The 21,285-nt window shown below is 41.4% G+C and overlaps 1 protein-coding gene across 1 annotated transcript in view; it reads left to right on the top strand.

Moving 5' to 3' along the window:
- The window catches only part of SLC7A11 (solute carrier family 7 (anionic amino acid transporter light chain, xc- system), member 11), a 55,382-nt gene that overhangs the window by 29,725 nt on the left and 4,372 nt on the right, over positions 1-21,285 (top strand). Inside the window, exons 7-11 of the mRNA XM_009877605.1 lie at positions 13,524-13,647; positions 14,863-14,966; positions 15,660-15,756; positions 18,507-18,656; positions 20,392-20,569. Of these exons, the coding sequence (XP_009875907.1) occupies positions 13,524-13,647; positions 14,863-14,966; positions 15,660-15,756; positions 18,507-18,656; positions 20,392-20,569 (653 nt within the window). The remainder of the gene's footprint in view (positions 1-13,523; positions 13,648-14,862; positions 14,967-15,659; positions 15,757-18,506; positions 18,657-20,391; positions 20,570-21,285) is intronic.

Genomic DNA, 21,285 nt, shown 5'->3' on the forward strand with positions numbered 1-21,285 from the left:
GGACATGCAGATTTCATACCTAAGCTTTGAGGGCATGCTAAAAAAAAAGAAAAGCAGTTGACTTAATCTATTTCTTATGTTTAATTTTTTAAGTATGATTTATTATTTGATAGAAAGTTAACTTACAGCACATGCCTGATTGTTTAAGGAAGAATGAGTGGAAAAATGGAAGAACAAAAATGAGCACTATAGATGCAGGGTTAGATCAGTACTGCTGGGCTGTGGTTACATGTATTGAAATTAATTGTGCTGTTGCTGTTCTTTTAATTGTCTAATACAGGATTTGATTCAAATTCCTTTTATGTCTGAAGATTGTTAAAAAGATATAGCAAAGGCATTAGTACAGAAATCAGGAAGGCAGTCAGCTATTGGGGAAAAAAAATCAGAGATATTCAGCAAACATAGCAGGAGGATGGAAAGAAAAAGAGAGGGGAAAAGATAAATTGCAAAGACAGAGGCCTTACCACCGTGCTGGTGTATGGCAGGACAGAGGGTTAGCAGTTGTTCTGTTCCTCCGGGTGCTCTCAGGAGGATGAGGCAGGCTGGCAGAGGAGGCTGCTGCCTCACGATCTCCCCGCCAAGGCAGCGTCTGTGCTAAGGCAATACTTCCAGAGCTGTTGGGTTTTTTGTTTCTGTTTATGTAGGCTCTGGTTTAAGACAAAAGGCCCCACTTGAAATGGAAATGACTGAACGGAATACCTCAAAATTCTGGAAATGCTTGAAACTTTTTGGAGATTGCTTGTAGGTCCCAAAGTGGGGTATTCAGGCAGAACGGGGGTGTTCCCACGGGCCGGCTGGTGGGATGAGCGGACAAGCAGGGCTGCCGTCAGACATAGCCTTATTTTTGCTGGTCTGGGAGCCGTGGAGAAAGAAAGGGTGTCTGGGCTAATCTCTTCTGCAACGGGTGAGTTTATTTCAACATTTAGGTTTTTATGAGTTGCTGCCCTTGTCATTTTAATGCTGATGATAAGAGGTGTTGTGACCACGTACGGCTGAAGTTATTAGCTGGAGCTCACACTAAAGAGGCGAACATCTGCGTGACAGAAATGGACATTTAAGAGGCAAACCTTTGACCAGGTTTCTCATCCTCTGCCAGGCTCATGGCACCTCTTCGGAGGAAGCAAAGTCCTGGGAACTCAGCTGGAGCTCCCTACCCTCTCTCCACAGCGCTGGAGGTGTCTCCCAGGGCTGCCTCGAGTCCCGCAGGTTTGGAGGACCTGGCTGCCTGTCCTAGAGAGCCTTGCAGCACCTCTGGCTTGGATTTTCACAGAGCTTTGGAGGCACTGCGGTGTAGGGACGCCGTAAGCCGATGTGGTGGTTCAGCTTGGTGTGAGGGCAGCCCTGGTGGCTCTTGGGTTTGCGTTGCGCAATTTCGCTCCTTCCCAGCCCTCATGGCGGGGTTTGCTTGCTGATGTGATAACTCGCTGAGTGCCAGGTGTGTCTGCTTACTTTTCTCTTTTTCCCTTTTCTGTTTGTTTATGTGAATCGTTGTTACTATGAATCAGCTCTGCTAAGGAAGTAAAACAAATGTTTATTCACCGTCTCCCCAGTAGTTGGCAAAATCCTAATCTGCTTTACCAGCAGGCTAATGTAATGTAACAACTAAACAATATAACCTCCAAATTTTCCACTGCCCTGCATTTTCATTTATTTTCACGGCCTGAAATATATGTGGGACTATTTTAACATCTGTTTCTCTTGCACAGAGCAACGTTACAATACCTGTACAAAAGGGTGACAGTATCCTCTTTATGGGAACTCTGAGCTTCTCGGCAGAATATTCACTGCAGGAGTAAAAATCTCTTGCAAGACTGATGTAGTGCTAAAGGTCCAGAGCTATAAAACATACTGTGTTTAACTGGAGAGATCATGAGTCTCTCAGGGCTATGTAGCTCTTCTCTTGCCCGCAGTGAAGGTCCCAAGCTCTCATTAAATGTTTTCATTATTTTTTGGTGGTTCATAAGCAGGTGGCCTGACTGAATTTACTGGAGAAGAGTTGAGACAGCAGTGCATTAATGGTAGCTAGAAAAGTGACTAAACTCACCAGGTTAGTTACACCCAGTTGGGGCAAAAAACTGAAAAAGTTGTCCATACGCTTCACAATGTCAGCCACGGCACCAAGTACTTCGTGCCAAAAATATCTGGCCAAATCAGCAAACATTTAGGTTACGTAAGAATTACTGGCTCGAGAAGCAGGTTTTTTTCATTTACCTGTGAGGTATTGCCTCTTTGTATGCTAATGCAATGCCTGAAAACTCTGATTGCACTGATAAAAGCTATCAGACTATGTTTTGGGCTAACAGCTGGGTGAAGTGACAAGGTGTGTGTCCCGGGATCAAATGTGGTTTATGCAACTTCTGATGTTGATGCTGCTCTGCAGTGTTGGCAAACCTCTGAGAAGTTTTACCTTTCCCACTTTAAAACAGGAGCCAACTTAACTCTGATGCTGATGCTTTTATTTCCTTGTTTGCCAACAGCATTAGCTGTGGGGGAGGTGATTCTAAGCATTTGCGAAGTCGCGGTCTCGTTGTAAATCCCAGCGGAAATTCCTTATGAAATTGTATAGGTGTAGAGCAGTCTCTGCTCATGGGTGCTATCAATGTCCATTACATCCTGTTTATAGGAGAGAATAAAAAAAGTCTCACATCCCTTTTCCCCATTATTTATGAAAGCAAACTAACACCCACTACCTGTGGGTAGCTGTACATGGCAGAAACTTCTAGTTTAATTCAAAGCGTAATGTTCCAGTCTCCACCATGGTGTATCCTTTCCTGGCTGCAGAAGAAGATGAGCCTCTTTGTGCCCTTTCTGTTTCCTTTTCCTTTTAATGCTGAGCCTCTGGCAAGACAAAGCGCAGAGTGCTAAGCCAGAGTTAGATGAGCATGATGTACGAGAAGCTGTAGCAGCCTCTTGTATGCCATTAACTGTAACCTGTTAGGAAAGCACCATCTAAAACTTCTGTAGGTTGAAGCTGGCAACTAACTGACAGAGATGGTGAGATAGTTTGTTGGGGTTTTTTGTGGGTTTTTTTTTTGAAATGATATAAAATGCAAAATGGGGGAATAAAACACAAAGGAACGGACTACTAAAATTGCAAGGGTAGTATGTGCTGTATTGTACTGGTGCATCAGGTTGGAGCTTTAACTGCACAAGCAGTTATTAAAATGTGCCGCATCATTAAGAGTGTTTACCCTTTAGAACACCGTGGTTACAATATCAATGGCGATGGTGCTATCATAGACAAAAAAAAAATCCTCTTGGTTCCGCTAGCAGTATAACTTGCCCAACTTTGCCACAGTCCTTGTGGATGAGATATTCGATGAGGTTATCTTGATTGTTGAGCTTTAATAAGTAGTGAAATTACTGGCTTGCATTTGAGAGATGTGATAGTCATATAAAAACAAGGGAATTAGGCTTGATGCATCTTTCTTGTGGATGACCGTATCCCTTTCTGTGTGACCACAGAATTTCCGTCAGAGGAGGCTGCAGGTATTTTGTAGCCAGTGAGTGCTCAGGTTCCCATTCCTTGGCACACTCCTGCCCTACATGTAGCTGGTTTACACACGTGCCTATGGGTGTAGTTGTGTTCAGTAAGCGGATCGCTTATAGTATAGCTTATACTTTGATTTTTGGCCGCGAGTGTGTTTGAATTGTAAAGACACAGTGACAGTGATATTTTATTTAAGAATAGAATATCGTTAACTAACAACCCATCAGAGTTTTCAGTCATTTAGATTGCAGTGCAGCCTATATCCATGTATTGTAAACTAAGGATTTATGTAAGATTATAATGGCTCTAGAGGAGCTGTGAAGTGAATAATCTGCATTTTACGTGTTTCACTGCTGTGGTCTGTTGTGTCAATCCTCATTCACTTGTAGCACTTGTTGAGCAAACACTGGTATTTACATCTTCACCTTGTCACTGTGTTTTGTTCCTTGCAAAAAAATGGACTATATAATAACAGCATTTAAGTTTTTGAAGTACGATGGAATGAAGTGTCCCTTGGAGCAGTGGTGATATCATTATTTGAAAAGATATGCTAGCACTGGAGACACCCCTTCTACAGATCATGAGAATGGAGAGAGAAAACAGGAGCACTCTAGCCTGAGTTTTAACTTCTGTGTGGGGTTATTTTAGAGAAAAACAAAATTAGACTTATCTTACAGTGAAGGAATGACAGATGCTTCTATTTTTTCATATCTATTTATTACAGGAAAAAAATAAACTGTTAACCAAAACCAGGTAAAAGTAAAGATGTGTCTACAAAGAGCGTAGAAGACCAGGAAATTACTTTTCCTGGGGCGAAACTTCATTGGAGGATGAGCTGCTTGTGGGTCTGAGGACAAAATATTTCTGTAGATGTGAAAAATAAGCAGAATCACTTCAGGGTTCTTGCTTAGTGCATGTGAAGGCCATGAGGAGAGTCGTTGCCTTAGTCGCAGGCTATGGCAGACACATGTAGTTCCCAGCTGTAGGCAACCTGGGTGTGGTGTTGACCACTCTCAGGGTCAGGATGCTGTCCTAGGGGAACTACCCTGGAGCACAATTACATGTTTTCTCTGCTCAATTCTGTTTTATGCTTATTTTGGTTACTGAAATGAGACTTGCACTCACTTGTGCTAAACTAATACATAAATTTCTACTGTTCTACAGAGCTGCTGTTATTTTCTGGGCTTCCTTTCAGATGCAGATTTCAGGGGTGCTGGTACTGGAGAGTGTGCTATGAAGTGCTAGGATGTAGGGCTTTTTGATGGCACTAGTACGTGTTTTTTAATTGGTTGATTTTGAGGCAGTTCAGTATAAACCATCATTATCACTTTCATTTTATCGTTGAAGAGTAGCGTATCACTGACAAGGGAGAACAATGAAGAGCATGTGGTAGCGAAGATTAGTCAAACTTAAAATCCTAAGTCTTATTGACCATATTGTCCAAGATCATTGAAGAAGAGGAATAATTCTCTATATTTCATGTCACTGTCCAAACTGGAAGGAACTTGATTAGCAGAAAGGTTTTAGTACTAAGTCTCTAAGGGTTATGTTTAAAATTGCTCAGTTTAGACACAAAAAAAGGAAAATCCAGCCTTACTGGTGATTTTGAAAATTTTGTAGATTTCTCGTAATAATATAATTTCACAGAAAAAAAAGTTCCTGTGCATGTGATTGTAATTCAAGTGTTAGAAAGTTTTAGCAAGCAGGGATTTCAGCTTACTGATATTTTCTTTCTCAAAGCATTGAAGATAATAAAATAGCAAAAGTTGATATTCCCATTTAAACTCATTCAAGTGTCTCTGGTTACTGCATGTTACAAAGGCATATTTCAGCTCACACATGGAGTTTTTTGGGTTTCTTTTGTCTGTCAGAACCTAGCAATTTCTTAGAGAGTTATTTCATGGTGCTATATGGGCTGTCCCACATCTGCAACCAGTCTGCTCGGCTGCCCTTAGCAAGAGCCTCATTTTCTTACTTTCTACAGAGAAAACTTTTTATCTGCTGGACAGCCCCCTTCATGGCGGTGCAGTGCTGTTGAGACATCTCCTTTTCATTTTATTTAAACTCCTTGTACCTTTTAAAATGCTAATGCTTCAAGGCACCTGCAGTTATGATTTTTCTTATTTTAAATTCCTTCAGAAGAAGTGTCTTTCTTGGTAAACGATATTTCAGTTTCCATGGTGCTCCTTATTATAAGTACCTGCTCTTTTCGTCACCGAATGGTGCAATTTTCATTCATGCCCAAATATCAGTGGTAACATACAGCAGCAAATTGTTCCTTTATGATCCTTAGCACTGTGGAAACTCTCCTGCTCAAAATTAAATGTCGAGGAATTTAACAAGTATGAAAAATCTGACTCCTTTTATGCGCACACACAGAGACACATGCGTTCCTCCTCCATCCCTCTATGCACCTGAGCATTTGTCTTCCCTTGTTACTATAAAAAGTCATTAATATGCTACCAGCGATGCTTCCTAACAAGTTCAGCCGTGGGGCCGAGGAGGTGGTGTCCCCTCCTGTACCCTCTGCTGGAGCTGATCGAAGCACTTTACATTCCGGCTGCTTGTTCCCAGGCTCTGAGCTTGGATGTCTCGTTTTGGGAATGATGGCAACTTTGCCAGCCTGCTCCCTTCTATTACTCAAAGTGTTGCTTTGCCCTTTGTCTGTGCTGTAAATTAGAACAACGTATCTTCAGTACAAGCAATAGAAATACATACAGATCAAGGCAGGGCTCTTTTTTTTCCCCTTTTATTTTATTTACTTATATAAAAAAACCCTGCTGCTTGCAAATGCTCAGGTATGCATGGGAGTGTGGGAAAGGTGCTGCGACAGGCAGCGTGGGTTTTGGTGGGATTCTTCTTGTAACCACTGTAATATCTCTCCTCATCCATGATACTTGTTATGTGGTAGTTGCTGTCCACTGGCTTAGGTTTCCCAGCTGTGAGTCCTGATCTGCTCATTTCCCACGTCAGGTTCACTTGTTCTGCCCCTCTGTCCCACTCTGGTGAGACCCCACCGTCCATAGTGTCCTGCTCTGGAGTCCTCGGCACAGCAAAACCATGAAACTGTTGGAGCAGGATCAGAGGAGGACCACAAAAATGGTCAGAGGGCTGGAACGCTTCTCCTGTGAAGGCAGACAGAGAGAATCACAGAATCACAGAATCATCCAGGTTAGAAAAGACCCTTGGGATCATCGAGTCCAACCATTAACCCTACTTGCAAGTTCACCCCTAGACCATATCATGCAAGAGAGTTGGGGTTGTTCAGCAACTTTTAAGGCCAGCTTGGATGGGGCTCTGAGCAACCTGGTCTAGTTAAAGATGTCCCTGCTCACTGCAGGGGGGTGGACTAGATGACCTTTAAAGGTCCCGTCCAACCCAAAGCATTCTGTGATTCATGGGAAAGTGGCTGTGCAGGACGGTACCTCTGTCTGCTTGTAAGTTTGAAGGGTACTTCACAAGGCTTCTTCTTTCCTATGAAAAGTGGTTCTGCCTGGGGAAGGCCGACCCTATTTGTAAATCAGGCGTTCAGGGAATTAATAATTCCAAAATCGCAGGAGAGCTTCCTGTAATAAATAAAGGTACCAATACACAATTACATCACACCCTTCTTTTTACATTTATTAAATCTGATGGTGAGGTATGTGTCTCTATGGAGCAATTAAGTGGAAGTTAGACCTGAGATCCCCTGCTAGATAAAGCAGCTTGGAGTAAGTGCTCTGAATCATGCCTCTGCCCCACACCCCTTCATTTCCATACATGGGTTTAGTGCAGGTGTTTTGTTTTTACAACCCCATGTCAGGTTTGTGGTTATGGCTTCCTTGCCTCCAAGCAAGCACCGTGATTTACTATTGTTTCTCACCATAATCAGTGGTAGTGGCAGTGCTGTGAGCACTTCCAGCAAACAGGCTTTAGAAGAAAATAAAACACTGGAGACTGTGAAAGAGTAGAGGTGCTCGCTTCTTCTCCTGGTTGAGTGGGAGCTGGGCAGTGAAAGCTGAATCTGAGTTTTTGAGTCTCTGATGGAAAAGGTCACAAACTTCTGGGTACATGAAATTTTCCCACAAATGACATAAAGGCAGGATGTCAAAACACCAATGTTAGGTAGAAGCATGGAATTCATTCACCAGACAAGGGTTGACAATATATTTGTATTTGGATTTTCTGAATTTAGACTACACTGCTTTTCAAAAGGCAAGCTTTTGTGAAAGAGAGTGGCAGTCATAAACTTTGTACAATGAGTTTGCAAATGAGGTAACGCTGGCACTTAATGGACACGTGGGTATGGTTTATCAAAGAGTTGACTGAGAAGTCACAGGGGATGATGTGTATCTTAGGTTTAAAGTTTGTGTTGCCTTTTTTTTTTTTTACGAGGTATTTTTTTAAAATTAGGCCTTCATTTTACCTGCATTTCATATTGTTTCAGCAGCTCTGTGTACTGCATCTCGTTCTTGCATTCTGGTTCCTAGCAGTGCTCACAGGCTTGCTGTACAAGAAACATTCATGGCTAAGCAGAGACAGCGTGATTAATATTTAGTGTTGTAATCTTCTAAGTGCTTTGTGGGTTTAGCTTGTCATATTTTATGTCTGATGTGTTGGCTTGGTTTTTTTTGGGAATGCTATCCACTCCATGTGAAAAGATTCAGGATCATGCTTGAACTTGAGAGGTCTCTAGCTGGTAGCTCAAGCTTCACATGACTCCATTCTGCTCTTCAAAGAAAAGTGCTTTATAAGAGGCATAGGCTTGACAAGTTAGGGCTTGGGCTGTGATGTCAATGGATGTGGCACTCCGGTGAGATCTTGCTTGCCGACCTGCCTTGGTACATGATGTGATCGCAGCCAGGTTTAAGTTTCCATTTAAAAGAAATTGTGGGCTGGTTCTTCACTCTCTTATCCCAGTGTCGTGCTGCTGTATCTGTGCAGATGTCAGAGGTACAGAATCAATGCACCAGAATGGAGAAGGGAGCCCTTTAATGCTCTCTCCAGCAGTAACATGTGGCATGTGTTGTGGTGTCTATGAGAGTGCACCTTAATGGCTAGTTGTTCCTTTTTCTTTTTTTTTTCTTTTTTTCATTTCTACCCTGAAAATCACAATCAAAAGCAAATGAAGAGAAGTAACATAATTCAATAGCATCTGAGCTGCAAGCCCACAAACAGCAGCTCTGGGCTGGAACATAAGGCTGGAACATATTGGGAGGCAGTGAAGGGGGAGAAGTAGTGATCTGCTGAGGAGAACCTTTGCTACAATAAACAAAACAATAATAGCCTGTTGCTAAAGTCAGGTGTTACCAAGACCCATATTAGCATTTACAAATGCACGTGAATGTGTTACAAATACACATATTCAAGAGGTGCTGTGATGACTCCCATCCTTTTTGTCTCTCTATTCCTGGCTTTGATTCTGTCCTTGGAGGTGGCCTCCTTTTAAGTTTTGCATCCCCATTTTCTCCTAACAGATGGATGAGAGAGTGATTTTATTTTTTTTTTCCCACACATTGACATGGTGAGAACCATTTGATCCCTTCAGTGTAACAGGCTGTTTTCTTAGGCTGCTTTTTGCATAAAAAACATACATCAGAGATAAGTTAAGTTTATATTAAAACGTACTGCTTTTCTGCTCAGAATTTGGGACTGCCACAGCTCACAGAATGACCACCCAGGAATGGCAAGAGATATGCAGGGGTCTCTGGAACATGGCATTTACTAAGCTAAGTCTATACATCTGCAGGTCTTGCACTGAAATCCTTGGGAATATTAAATTACCAGGGCTCGCTTGCTGCTTTCTGTATTGTATTTAGTTATTTTTTCAAGTGTCAGGTTATTTGGATAAATGTGCACTTGTGACTTATTCTGCCAAGCTTTGGCCCTATGGACAGTGCAATGAATGATTATATTTTTTAAGGGTGCCAAAATCTGGAAATGGTTCAGTTGGAAAATCGCTTAACAGATTTCAAGTGGTGAATAAATTATCACACAAGGGAACCTTTGAAAAGGATCTTGAAACTCCTGTGATGGTAAATTTTCAACTCAAGCAATATACCATGTACAGGATTATGCTCATGGAAATCAAGCAAATGCTTGCCTGAAAACCATTTGAGGAATTAGGACTTTTCCTTTCTCCTTAACTCTTTTTACTTTGTGTTACATAAAGAAAAAAAAATATCTTTCATGATTTCTATAGTACAGTGGCTTATCTCACCTAATTTTACCAGTAATTGCTTTGTTTAGACCTTCTTATTTACATTTCCCAGTGGGGTCCCTTTGTCACAGCTTTTTCCAGGACAGTCGACGCAGATCAAGTGCATGTAAAAACCAGCTTTGAAATGGATGCAAGGAAAGGATTTTTTGCTGTGGCCTCTAAACAAAGCACGTGGTGACAATGTGTTTCATACTTGTGAACTCGCCAGGCTCTTGGGGCCACATTTGACCGTGCGCTTGTTGTTTCGCAGAAAGAACAGTCCCAGCTCTTGGCGCTCACTGTTATAAAAAGTTGTCATTAAACTGGAGTATGAGCTGTGGACTTCTGGGATTGTTCCTTGACTGATGTAGTGAAATTGTTGTTCTTCTCCCCAGTTTCTGTCTTTGGCTTTTTTCCTCATTTTCGTTTTTCTTACTGCCTTCTAGTCTGCTCTGTGGTTTTTCTTTCAAAAATATTTGAGTAGTACCAAAGCAGATTATCAGGAGATCTATGACTCTGTGACACCAAAGGTCAAATCCAAAACCCAGTGGATATCCTGATTAACTGAACCCTGTGCCTTAGCTCCAGGGCCCTTTACAAGCTATAGGAGGAGGAAATTTTCTTCCAAGCCATATGCAGCATAGCTCGGCAAAGTGTTTCAGCCCTATATAGCTACAGGATGAACCAGCTGCATTGCTAATGCTGACTTTCTCTGCCATGGCAGACTCCTCAGTGCTTCTTTCTGGGAAGTACAATGTAGATGTGCTTTTTGTTTAAGGTGTTGTGGTTCTTCGTGACGGTTGCTTTGTACCTTCGGAAGAAGGGGAAGATTTGGTTTTGAACAGTAGCTAGGGATGGGTAAATCTTAAACATGTGGAGATTCAGTTCAATTTTAATCAACATCCAGATGCTTAGACACTACCCTAATGGTCTCTCATCAGATTTTATTAAAGGTTTTTTAATTACATTGTCAATATTTTACTCATTCAGGTTTTCTCTGTTTGTTTGTGGTTGGATTTTTTTGTTTGTTTTGGTTTTTTGGTGTGGTTTTTGTTGTGTTTTGATACCGACTTTCTTCAAAGTATTGAGAGAAGAGATGAATACTGAAGAAGGTTTTACTGGCAGTAGTTTCCCCTTCTACCCAAGGAGCAGTCTGCTTGTGTTATCACCTTAGTGGTAACACACAAGACATTTCCAAATCATTGTATAGGTTTGGGGCTAATATCAACACAACGTCTACTCAGAAAACCAGCTGACTTGAGAAGATTTTTTGTAGATTTTGGAATCTGTTGAGATTTTGTCCTGAAATGAGATGCAAAAGGAAAGCACTGCCCTACAGTAAGTAGTAGCCACTTCAATGCAAGTTGTAATTCTGGGCCTGCTTTAAGGAAATAAAATACTGCTATCTCCTGTCTCTGAGCACACACAATGCCATGGTTTTTAAGCCAGAGGGCATACAAGATCTCTTTACTGGTTGGATGAGATCTCAGTCTTGGTTCTAAGATTTGATTTTTTTTTTCCTGAGAAATGTCATACAGAAATGGTCAAGTTTCCAATCAGACGTTTTAGCTTCAATGAATCAAAACCTTAGAGTGAAGAATATTAATGTTTTTTTCTTGAATTTTCTGACTTGATGTTGTCTGAAAAATCTCAACAGGCTGTGCGGCAGTTGTAAGTTTGCGTTGTATCACTCATGAGGCTTCTCGGTGTGCTATAACTCCCTATATTGTCTTTGATTCATAGGATGCAGAAGTGAAAAGGTGAAATCTGCATTGATAGAGACAATTTAGGGGAGAATAGAGTTCAGGTATGTGTTTTTTCTGATTTGGAGAGAATATTTGGAAGTCTAGGTGAGTATTTAAAATACAAGAAAATTGGTGTAGTCGTCTTCCAGAGAAAAGCAGATAATCTTTATTGGTAATGGCGTTACAGGTCTGTTCTAGTGCAGTGACTGTAGGTCCTAGCAGAGAGTTTGATAAAGGGATCCTGTTGCGAATTTCGATCTGCCTCTTAAATTGGATGCATAGAAAAGACATGATTAAAGCTCTCATTAGTGGTTTTACTTATGGTTCGTGCCTGTCTGTGCTTTCAGACGGTTCGAGGACCAAGTATAAATCTGAACTGTGTCAGTGAGGATATGAACCATACCCTATTACTCATCCCTGAAATCTTGAAACTGGCCTTTCATTTCTGTCTAAATCTGTCAGCGAAGGCAGTGGTTAATAAGCAGTACTTGGAGGGGGCCCTGTATGACCGTGTGGCAGCCCCCTCTGAAGGTCTGCTCCTGACAGGAGACAAAAGGAGACGCAACCTGAGCGCTCGTTTCGCTTGGAAAACGAGGGCTTGGGAGCTTCGAAGTCACAGCATCCCTTGTGCTGCCCCAGGGGTGACTTATGATCTGTGGGCTTTTTAATGAATAGTGCTTGCTGACTAGTTCTGGCTTGGTTTTCTGGATTTTATTCTTCTCTTGGGGTGCTTTTTGTTGTTGTTGTTGGTATTATTCTCCAAGGAGGTTAGTGCTCTTCAGCATTATCAAAGCAGGACCCACAGTGCCAAAAACCAGTCATTTTTGGAACCATGATTTCTTTTTTCCCCCTGCTTCATTTTAGAGGAAATTAGACTGGCGTGTGTATTAGAAACAAATAAAGCAAGAAGATGTTTGGTAAGAATTAGAACAGACAAAGATTGTTTAAGTTCAGCGATGTGGTTTCGGTCATTCAAATGGTATTTGTGAAAGTAGTGCAGATTAGCTGTCTTTGGCTGGAGATGTTTTTTTAAGGTTGGAGTAAGTGCTGATTTCTCTAATAGCTCAGCGATTGAAGCATTCATCTGTGATGCAGAAGATATAATTAACATCTTTGTTCTGGGAGGCTTTGAAACCATATATCCCTACCTGGAATCAGATGCTAAGTGGATTGAATTCAGTTTGCACCCAGGTCAGGTGAGAAGCTTTACCAGACTGGTTGCAAAATACCTGGCAACTGAGCTGCAAAAACATTTTTTGCACAGACATATTATCAACACGTATTTCTTAAGTCAGTAACTTTGTGGTTTTTCCAGCAATACACTTGTATTCTGGGCTGTTTGCCTTGGTTCTTGCCATCACTTTCTCTATCAACAAGCACATCCTACAAGCTGACAGGATCCCCTCCCCCCAGCTTCTTCACCTGAAACCGTGTGCATGAGGTAGCAATGGGTTAGTGCTGCGTCATTTTTTCTACCCAGATTTGGTGTTGCAAGGTGGCCTGATCCTCTTACCTACCTGTTGTGTCTGGGTTAATGATGGTATTTGACACCGTGACTTCTAAGGTGGGCAAGATGTGCAACAGGGATCCTGTCCTGCTTTATTTATTTAGTCTTAGTTTAGAGCTTCTTTTCAGTTCTGTACAGGCATACTGGTGTTAAGGATTTTTTTGAGAAATAAAATCTGGTAGTGAAGAGGATCCTTAAGTTCTGACCCAGCTGTGTTCCTCTGAGAAAAAAAAACCCCAGAATATAATGCATCTTCTTTGATCTCCTTGTTGGGCTCAGCTTGAAAGCCAATACGTTTCAGCAACTCAGACCAGCCGTGCTTCTTCTACGGGAATCATGGGGTCCACAACCTCTTGGCGTTCTCAAAGGAATCGTCCCTCAAATGGTTTCTCACCTCTATATTATAAACATATTTTCTTTGTCTAGGTGGTTTTGTTTAGATGTGATTATTATTTTTTTTAACTGGTAGTTTCTAATTATGATATTTTTGGGATCGCCAAATGTTCACTCGCCATCATTAGAGGCTTCTTCTCATGTTATTTGTTTCATGTTCAGGGAATAGCAACCAGATTGCAAAATAATGAGCTGCCTTGTGTATTTCAGAAACATACCCCTCGCAATATGCATTTCAATGATTATCGTCACAGTTGGCTACGTGTTAACAAACGTGGCGTATTTCACTACAATCAGTGCTGGAGAATTGCTGCTTTCAGAAGCTGTAGCAGTGGTAAGTGTCAGAAGAAAAATACAAAGCTATATCCAAGCTGCGCTTGTGTTTGTTGATATATTCTTATTTCCAGGTGAAAAAAAAACTGGGGGAAATGCATCCAGTCAGTCTTTTTCCGTGACTTCTTTTTTATGTGTTAACATCCTGGTGAAATTAGTCTTATTTTTTGACTGATGAATGGGATTGCGCCAAAAACCATCTCTAGCACTGTAAAGTTAGACGATGTTTATTTGCCTGATATAACAAAGTCACTAGGACTTAAATTTTATAGCTACATACATGCTTGAAAAATTCTGAGCTAAATTTTAGACCTAACTCCTGGGGAACAGAAAATGCAGATATTGGTGGAAGGGGGAGCTCCGAACTATTTTTTTTGTAGCAAGAAGCGGTAAAACTGTCTCTGCACAATGTGTGTCCTGAGTCCTTAGGAAAGGGGTTGCTGTGGGTACTGCAGTTCGTTTGGGAAGGAGTTACAAGGCAAGCTGGCTTGGAGATACTGCTTTGATTGTTCTTGCTGAATTGTGGCGATGACACTGACTTTTATATTTAAGGTACCTGACTCATAATGAGGAAATGAAAATTTCCACTTACTTTCCAGGTAGTGACACTGCCTGTGGCTATTTCAGTTGACATGGCATTAAAAAAATTACCAAAATCTGTAGCTTACGGGAGGTTTAGAAACAAAATATTTTGCAAACCTGAAGAGAATTGTACTTGTCTCCTGTGGTGCTCCAAAGTCCAGTTAAGGCTCTTCTGGTGATCTAGAACAATAAAGTGTGAGTGGATGGATATGACTGGGATATGGATATGGCTAATGGATATGACTGGGTAGCATCACTTGAGTAAAATGAAGACTGTGGGGAAAAGAGTATTAGGCATGCAGATCAGACATTGATCCATTTGGATTGGATCTTCTCTTTTTGGAACTGTAATGGTCTAAACTGACATAAATCAGGAACTGATACCATGACATTGCCTCAACTGGAGATCTTCTGTGCGCAGTCAGCAGTAAGTAAAGGTGTGAAACCTCATCTGCAGTGGCTTTGGTGTGTCACAAAACGGGAGGTAACAAATGCCCAGCACAACTTCCAGTGAGGGATGCAGAAAAAGGGTATAACTAAAACTTAGCACACTTATTAATAATTTGTTAATAGAATAAAATTACTTTCATGTTTTATGAAAAATCACTGTACGTTTCTCTCTCCTGTGTAACAGACATTTGCTGAACGGCTAATGGGAAGCTTTTCTTTAGCTGTACCGGTATTTGTTGCGCTCTCCTGCTTTGGATCTATGAATGGTGGTGTTTTTGCAGTCTCCAGGTGAGCATTGCTAATGTAACTGGGAGTAAAAGGCGCAGGCTGTACACTGGAAATAAGGAAGCAAGGGGAAGGGAGGACAGAAGTGGTACCTTTAGAAGGAAATGAAAAATGTCATGTTTACCAGATGTAACCAGGGTGCCGGTTAGCTCAGTCGTTTGAGCGCGGTGCTGACAACAATGACACCAAGGTTGCGGGTTCGAATCCCGCTGGGTCCCCATGTGTTGCCTGGTCTAGTCGAGAGGTGGCGTCCCTGCCCACAACAGGGAGGTTGGACTAGATGATCTCTAAGGTCCCTTCCAGCCTAGGCCATTCTATGATTCTATGTGGGGCTCTTTTCTCACTTTATTTCTGCTGAGTTTAGTATCTTACTGTTAAAACCCTTTGAATGGTTTGGAAATGGACCCCTCTGAGCATAGCACTTAATTAACAGCTGCTTTGTTTCATGTGAATGAGGAGAATTGGAGGGAATATATTAACTAATTCCAAGCACTGATCATAACGTAAATTTAGGAGGGGGACACCTTCAGAGATGACTTTGATTTCTGTGTCTGGGCTTCTTCTGCTCGTCTTTTCATTCAGAACACCTCCAACAAGCCTAAGAAGTGCTGCTGTGCTCTGTGACTTTCATGAGCTGCTTTGCCTAGTCACAGTAATGAGCACATTTAAAGTCTGTCCACATTTATTTCCCACCAGGATGTTCTTCGTTGCATCCCGCGAGGGTCACCTTCCGGAAATTCTCTCCATGATTCATGTCCGCAAGCACACTCCTCTGCCAGCTGTCATTGTTTTGGTAAATCATACAAACAAATGTTCCTGCACAAGAATTCGCATTACGGGTTTGCTCTGGAGGATTCAGACAGAATTTGGGCACTGCTTGAGTCTCATTTATTAATGTATACGTGGGCTTTGGGCAGGACAAGGGGACAGTAGAGGAAGGAATGAGATTTGGGAGTTGTTATTCTATCATCTTCTTGCTATCTTGTCGTTAGCACTTGGACTGCCTATTGCTGCAACGGAATTCATGTCTTACTGCCCTTTATTTCTAAGGACCTGCTAGTGATGAGCTATTTCCCTTTCATGAGCTAGTTCCCTTTCAAAGAAACAAATTCCAGTTAAACAAACAAACAAAAAAGGGATTCATTTAGCTGAAAGTGCAGCTAAACCCCAGCATCTGGGAGTACCCTAAAGGCTCATTATACCACCTTATAGTGAGAAATGCAAACAATTATGCACTAAGATAATGGAAGGGGAACCCTCAGCAGCGCAGTGTAGCGGTGATTAAAAAATGAGAGGATGTGTGCCTGGGCAATAGTCTGTGAATTGTCTAAGGAAAAACACTGATATTAAGAGTGGAAATCCTATTACTGAGTTCTAAAATAGAGGCAGATCTAAATGTTGGCCATGTGTTTGCATTGCAGACTAATTTTTATGGTAAAATGTTAGGACAAAATGTCAAAATACTGACCTCAAACCTCAGTTTGTATATTGCCAGGAAAATTTTCACTTAACTTGAAGTCTTCATAGCCATGGGGGTTCAGCCCCTCTTTTGGGACTGCTGACTGTAATGTATCTGGACAGACCTCTGCATCTGTGGGGAGTTCTAGCCACAGCAGAGACCCATGTACATGAGTCTACGCTGGTAAGATCCAATGCTTGGGCTGGAATTTAAATCAGCTTTTGCTCACTTTTGAACTGTCAGCTGAAGTGCTGAATTTCAAATGTGCACATGGAACCGTAGGCTTCTAAGTATTGAAAATTAGGCGATGTAATTATGGTGAAAAATTTCAATGGAATTCATTTTACATAAACATTTACTTTGCATTTTATTTCTTTGGCCTGAAGTAGTCATACCTTTCAGGTAAATTGCATTGGCTGTTTTCTGTGGAATTAAATGCACAAAAAGTTGAGGGTTTTTTTGTTTGGTTTTTTTTTGTTTGTTTGTTTTTTATAAAAGATGTTCTCTGTTATTGCATTTGGTTCTGTTACACCAGTGCATTGATTTCCTTTGAAAAAGTTGGATTCTCATAAGGATGACTTTCCTTCAGAGGTTGTAATTTATTTTTTTTCTTCCGTTATTGCAAGTAGATTAGTTGCAGGATATATTCGGCATCAATAGTCTGCATTTTACCATTTTCCTATTTAATTTCTCCTGCTAAAGACTACACACTGTAAGAAAGGAAAAAGTTATTGAGAAGGAATTGAAAAAATGAACATGTTCAGTGTTTGAGGCTTGTTAAATAAAGAAGCATTTTTAGGAATTAAGAAATCTGCTTAGCTATATATGTCCTATCTATTTGATAGATGTCTGTGTAGCAACTCCAAGTAATCATGCAATCTGATAAGAACACTACTTTGGTTTTTATCTTGAGGGCTCTCCTTCACTGTCCATGGCCCTTTCTTATATTATCATGCTTATAACTGAGATTTTAAACTCTTAGGGACTGAGTCTCTGTAGAAGAAATCTTGCCCAGTATATTTCAGTGCTAAAATTTCCTTTGACCTTTACAGAGAAGGAGTTTGCTTAATATCTGTGTGTAAAGAACCAAGCACTTTGTAAGTCATTAGAAGTTGGAAGCCGGAGACCCATATTGGAAATATTGATCCTTCTGGTTTCAATCCATCCAGTGTCTTCACTGCAGGGAAAAAAACAAAACAAAACAAACAAAAAAAAAGAAAAAAAATGAAGGCTCTGAGTCTTGATAACTAATACAAATTAGTTTCCTTTATATAAAGATTTACCTCGGCATTTTACTGCATCTGCTGTTGATTTGACCTGTTGCCTGGTTATAAACCTAGATAGGCTGTTGCTGCCAGGCCCTTCCTTCTTGCTGCACATTAAGGGCTGCAGTGGAGCTGATTTATTTCTTCATCCCTGAATGCAAGGACTGGCATAGGGTGTCTCGTATGGGAAGTGTGGACTGCCCTGCAGAGCTGATCCAAGCTATAAATATTCTGCTTTCATCCGGAGATTACCCTGAAATAGATCCTTGTAACCTACACTAATCATCTAAGCTAAGGTGCAACACTCTAGTTTTACACGTAAGCTTTCGCCCACCTCACAGCAGCCTTGTATCTCAGAACAGCTTTTTAATGAGGAAATATATTTATTCCAGTGTCCTTTCTTCTTGCAGTTCAGTAGCTGAGTGACAGCTCAGTGCTTCTCCCTTCATTTCCAATGTGCAATCAGCCTACACCCTGCACGCCTTAAAGGCACGCTGCGGGTACGAGCGGGTGGCAACTCGGTGTGCCCAGCTGGCGTCCTGTGCTGTGCAGCTACCCCCAACCACGTCTAGCTCACAGGGGGACAGGTATATATTGATCACATGTGGCCACCCGGGACAGATGTACATTAATCAAATGTGATCTCAGGACAGCCAGATATCGATCGCACGGCAAAGAACAGCCTAAACTCTGCGGCCCTCAGGTGTCTCTGCAAAAGGCTGTACTGCTTGTCCCCAGGGGAAAAAATTGAAATCGCTGCTGCAGAATAATGGAGATGAAGCCACTAAACGCCTCTTACGCTCTGAATTTCTTTTGCAGCATCCTCTCACAATGATAATGTTATTCACCGGGGATCTCTACAGTCTCCTGAATTTCCTCAGTTTTGCCAGGTGGCTTTTTATTGGACTAGTAGTTGCTGGGTTGATTTATCTCAGATATAAACGTCCTGATATGCCTCGTCCTTTCAAGGTAACCTCCGCTCTCTACTGTTTTACATGAATCTTTCTCTCTCCTATCTGTAGTGCAGTCCGACAGTAAAGGAGGATGTTCTGATGTAGAAAGCTAACCTCTTTATGGGGAAAAAAACCCAAACAAAACAGAAAAACAAACCAGAGTTAACAGAAAATAGTCTTTTACGCTGAAGGATCTCCTTGTGCTCTCCTGCAAGCTCCCCAGCTGCTTTCCCTTCCAAAAGATAATTCTTGCCTATTCCCTGGTGCTCGGGGGGCAGAGCCTGGAGCTGCTGTGCCAAAGCGAAGGTGTTTGCTCAGTTTTATCTGTCTGTTGCACTGAGGCAATGTTCATCAAGCTGGGTGAAAATACCTTCTGTCCTCTGTAGCTGCATAGGATTCAGACTACAAATATTGGGGTTACATGTGCCAACCTGATTTTCAGCCAGTTCTCTATTTAACGTCTCCTTTGACAAAGGCCTGAATAATTTTGCCCCTGGAATTCATGTCAAGCATAAGCATTAATATTAAATGTTTGTTATTGTTGTCTATCGAATACCAAATATGCTAATTTGCTGTGCAAATAAGCCGTTACAGTGTTATTATTATGTTATTTGAGACTTGTGGTGGATTTGCCGACATAGTTACTGTGAACTCAGAAGGAAAATGCTAATAGCCTGGCCTATTGAACAGTAGCTGTTTTGGCCTTGGTTCTGACATTTTCCTGCTTGTTTTAAGTAAGAAATTACAAAGTAAGTTGTTTCATTGTGTATCTAGAAAGATAACTTCCATCAGGAGAAAAAAATGGAGGAATCTCTCCCTGTTTATATGTTGCCAAGAAGCCTGTTTTGTGAAGGACTAAGAATGTATGCTGTTGTGTTCTCGTAGGTATATCTAAATAAGAAGGTCAACAGCACAACTTATTTTGCTTTGAATAAAAAAAAAATTGCTTTCACAGTGCACAAAAGAGGAACAGTAATGCTTCGAGGCATGAAAGGAAGAGAATAATCTCCAAGGAATTCTCTAGGTCTCAGTTACACCGAGCATCTCACAAACCACGCCTCTAGGCATTTCCTTCAGAGAGGTGCTAATATAGTGATTGTAGTAGTGTTTTTGAAAATTGGGAGAATTAATTTGATAGTTATTTTTTGTACTTCCAACAGTGACAGTGATAATGCTATCAGCCGTAATGTCCGAAAGTTGTTTTCTTTCAGTAGCTAGCAGTTGCATAATGGTATCAAATATCTTTATCACTAGTCAAACTGGTGTTTAATTTACTCTCTTCCTGCTAGATTTTGATTTTTACCTTAGGAAGAAAATCAATATGTTCTTAATGGTTTTAAAAGGTGGCTTGAGCTCTTGGTTGTGTTTTAAAATGTTTTCTAATAGGTAATTATCAAAGAGGAAATCTTTACTGTGGTTAGAGCTGCATACTTATCTACTGGGGGATTAGAGAAAGGACTTTTGCCATGTGACTTATTTACAGCCCTTAAGTTTTAAAGGATGTAAAACACTGTAGTGTTTTAGCATGTAATTAACAGACTTCTATGGTGCTTGCTGTACAGCACCCTGCATAGTTTGGTTTCTGCCATCACTGACATTTTGTACGCATGTTCTAGATACCTGTATTTTTCCACAACTATCCTGTACTGCTGAGTTTTATCCAATTTATGTTTCACGGAACATTTAACGCCATAGTCATTCAATGGTCGGGTCAATATCAAGTAATGGTTCTTTGTGTGATTGTGTTTCAGGTGCCTATATTTATTCCAGCATTATTTTCCTTCACCTGCCTCTTCATGGTTGCACTGTCACTTTACTCGGATCCCGTGAATACAGGGATTGGGTTTGCAATAACCCTGACTGGAGTTCCTGCTTACTACCTCTTCATCGTGTGGGACAAGAAGCCCAAGTGGTTCAGAAAGTTCCTAGGTAAGTCCCAGTGGGGCTCCTCTCCTTTGCGCTGAGTCCAGGAATTCCTCAGGGTTCCCCGTGTTTTGCAATCCTTCCGATCGTTCCTCTTGGCTGCTCTGAGCTGGGAATGACAGTGCAAGTCTCTTTGGTGTGTGCTATAGCATTGCCCTGCCTGTTATAATTTATCTCTGTGAACTAATCACAGCAAGCCTGTCCTTCAGCTAGTGATGGACTTGAGATGACTGGATGCCTCTTCCAGTGTCCCCTTCTCCCTTCCCTCCCTTCCAAACATCCGATTCCTTTTAAATTACCCATCTCCCTCCCCGGGTTGTCAGCCTACGCTAATAGAGACAGTATTACACTGCTAGCAAAATCAGTTTGGAAACTTAAACGCCACAGTTGTGATGACAAGATGGGCTTAATGCTCCCTGCTGACACCAGGCATCTGTGGACCACTAAGAAAAAGAGTACTTGGGCTGGGTCAGGCTCAGGCAGGCTTGGTATGGCTTCTGACAAAATGATAGCAAAATATACTGTGCCTGCCAGAATTCTGCGAAAATTGTTTCTGTGTTTTCTGAAAAATCACTTCTGTGTGACCTGGCTGTAGTATTTCACACCTGGAATACATCGAGAATCATTTTTGCAAGACTTTGGAATAAATTGCCCAGAGATGTTGTGGCTGCCCCCTCCCTGGAGGTGTTCAAAGCCAAGCTGGACGGAGCCTTGAGTATCAT

The sequence above is a fragment of the Apaloderma vittatum genome, unplaced genomic scaffold (assembly GCF_000703405.1).
Source record: "Apaloderma vittatum isolate BGI_N311 unplaced genomic scaffold, ASM70340v1 scaffold7311, whole genome shotgun sequence".
NCBI classification, from domain to species: Eukaryota; Metazoa; Chordata; class Aves; order Trogoniformes; family Trogonidae; genus Apaloderma; species Apaloderma vittatum.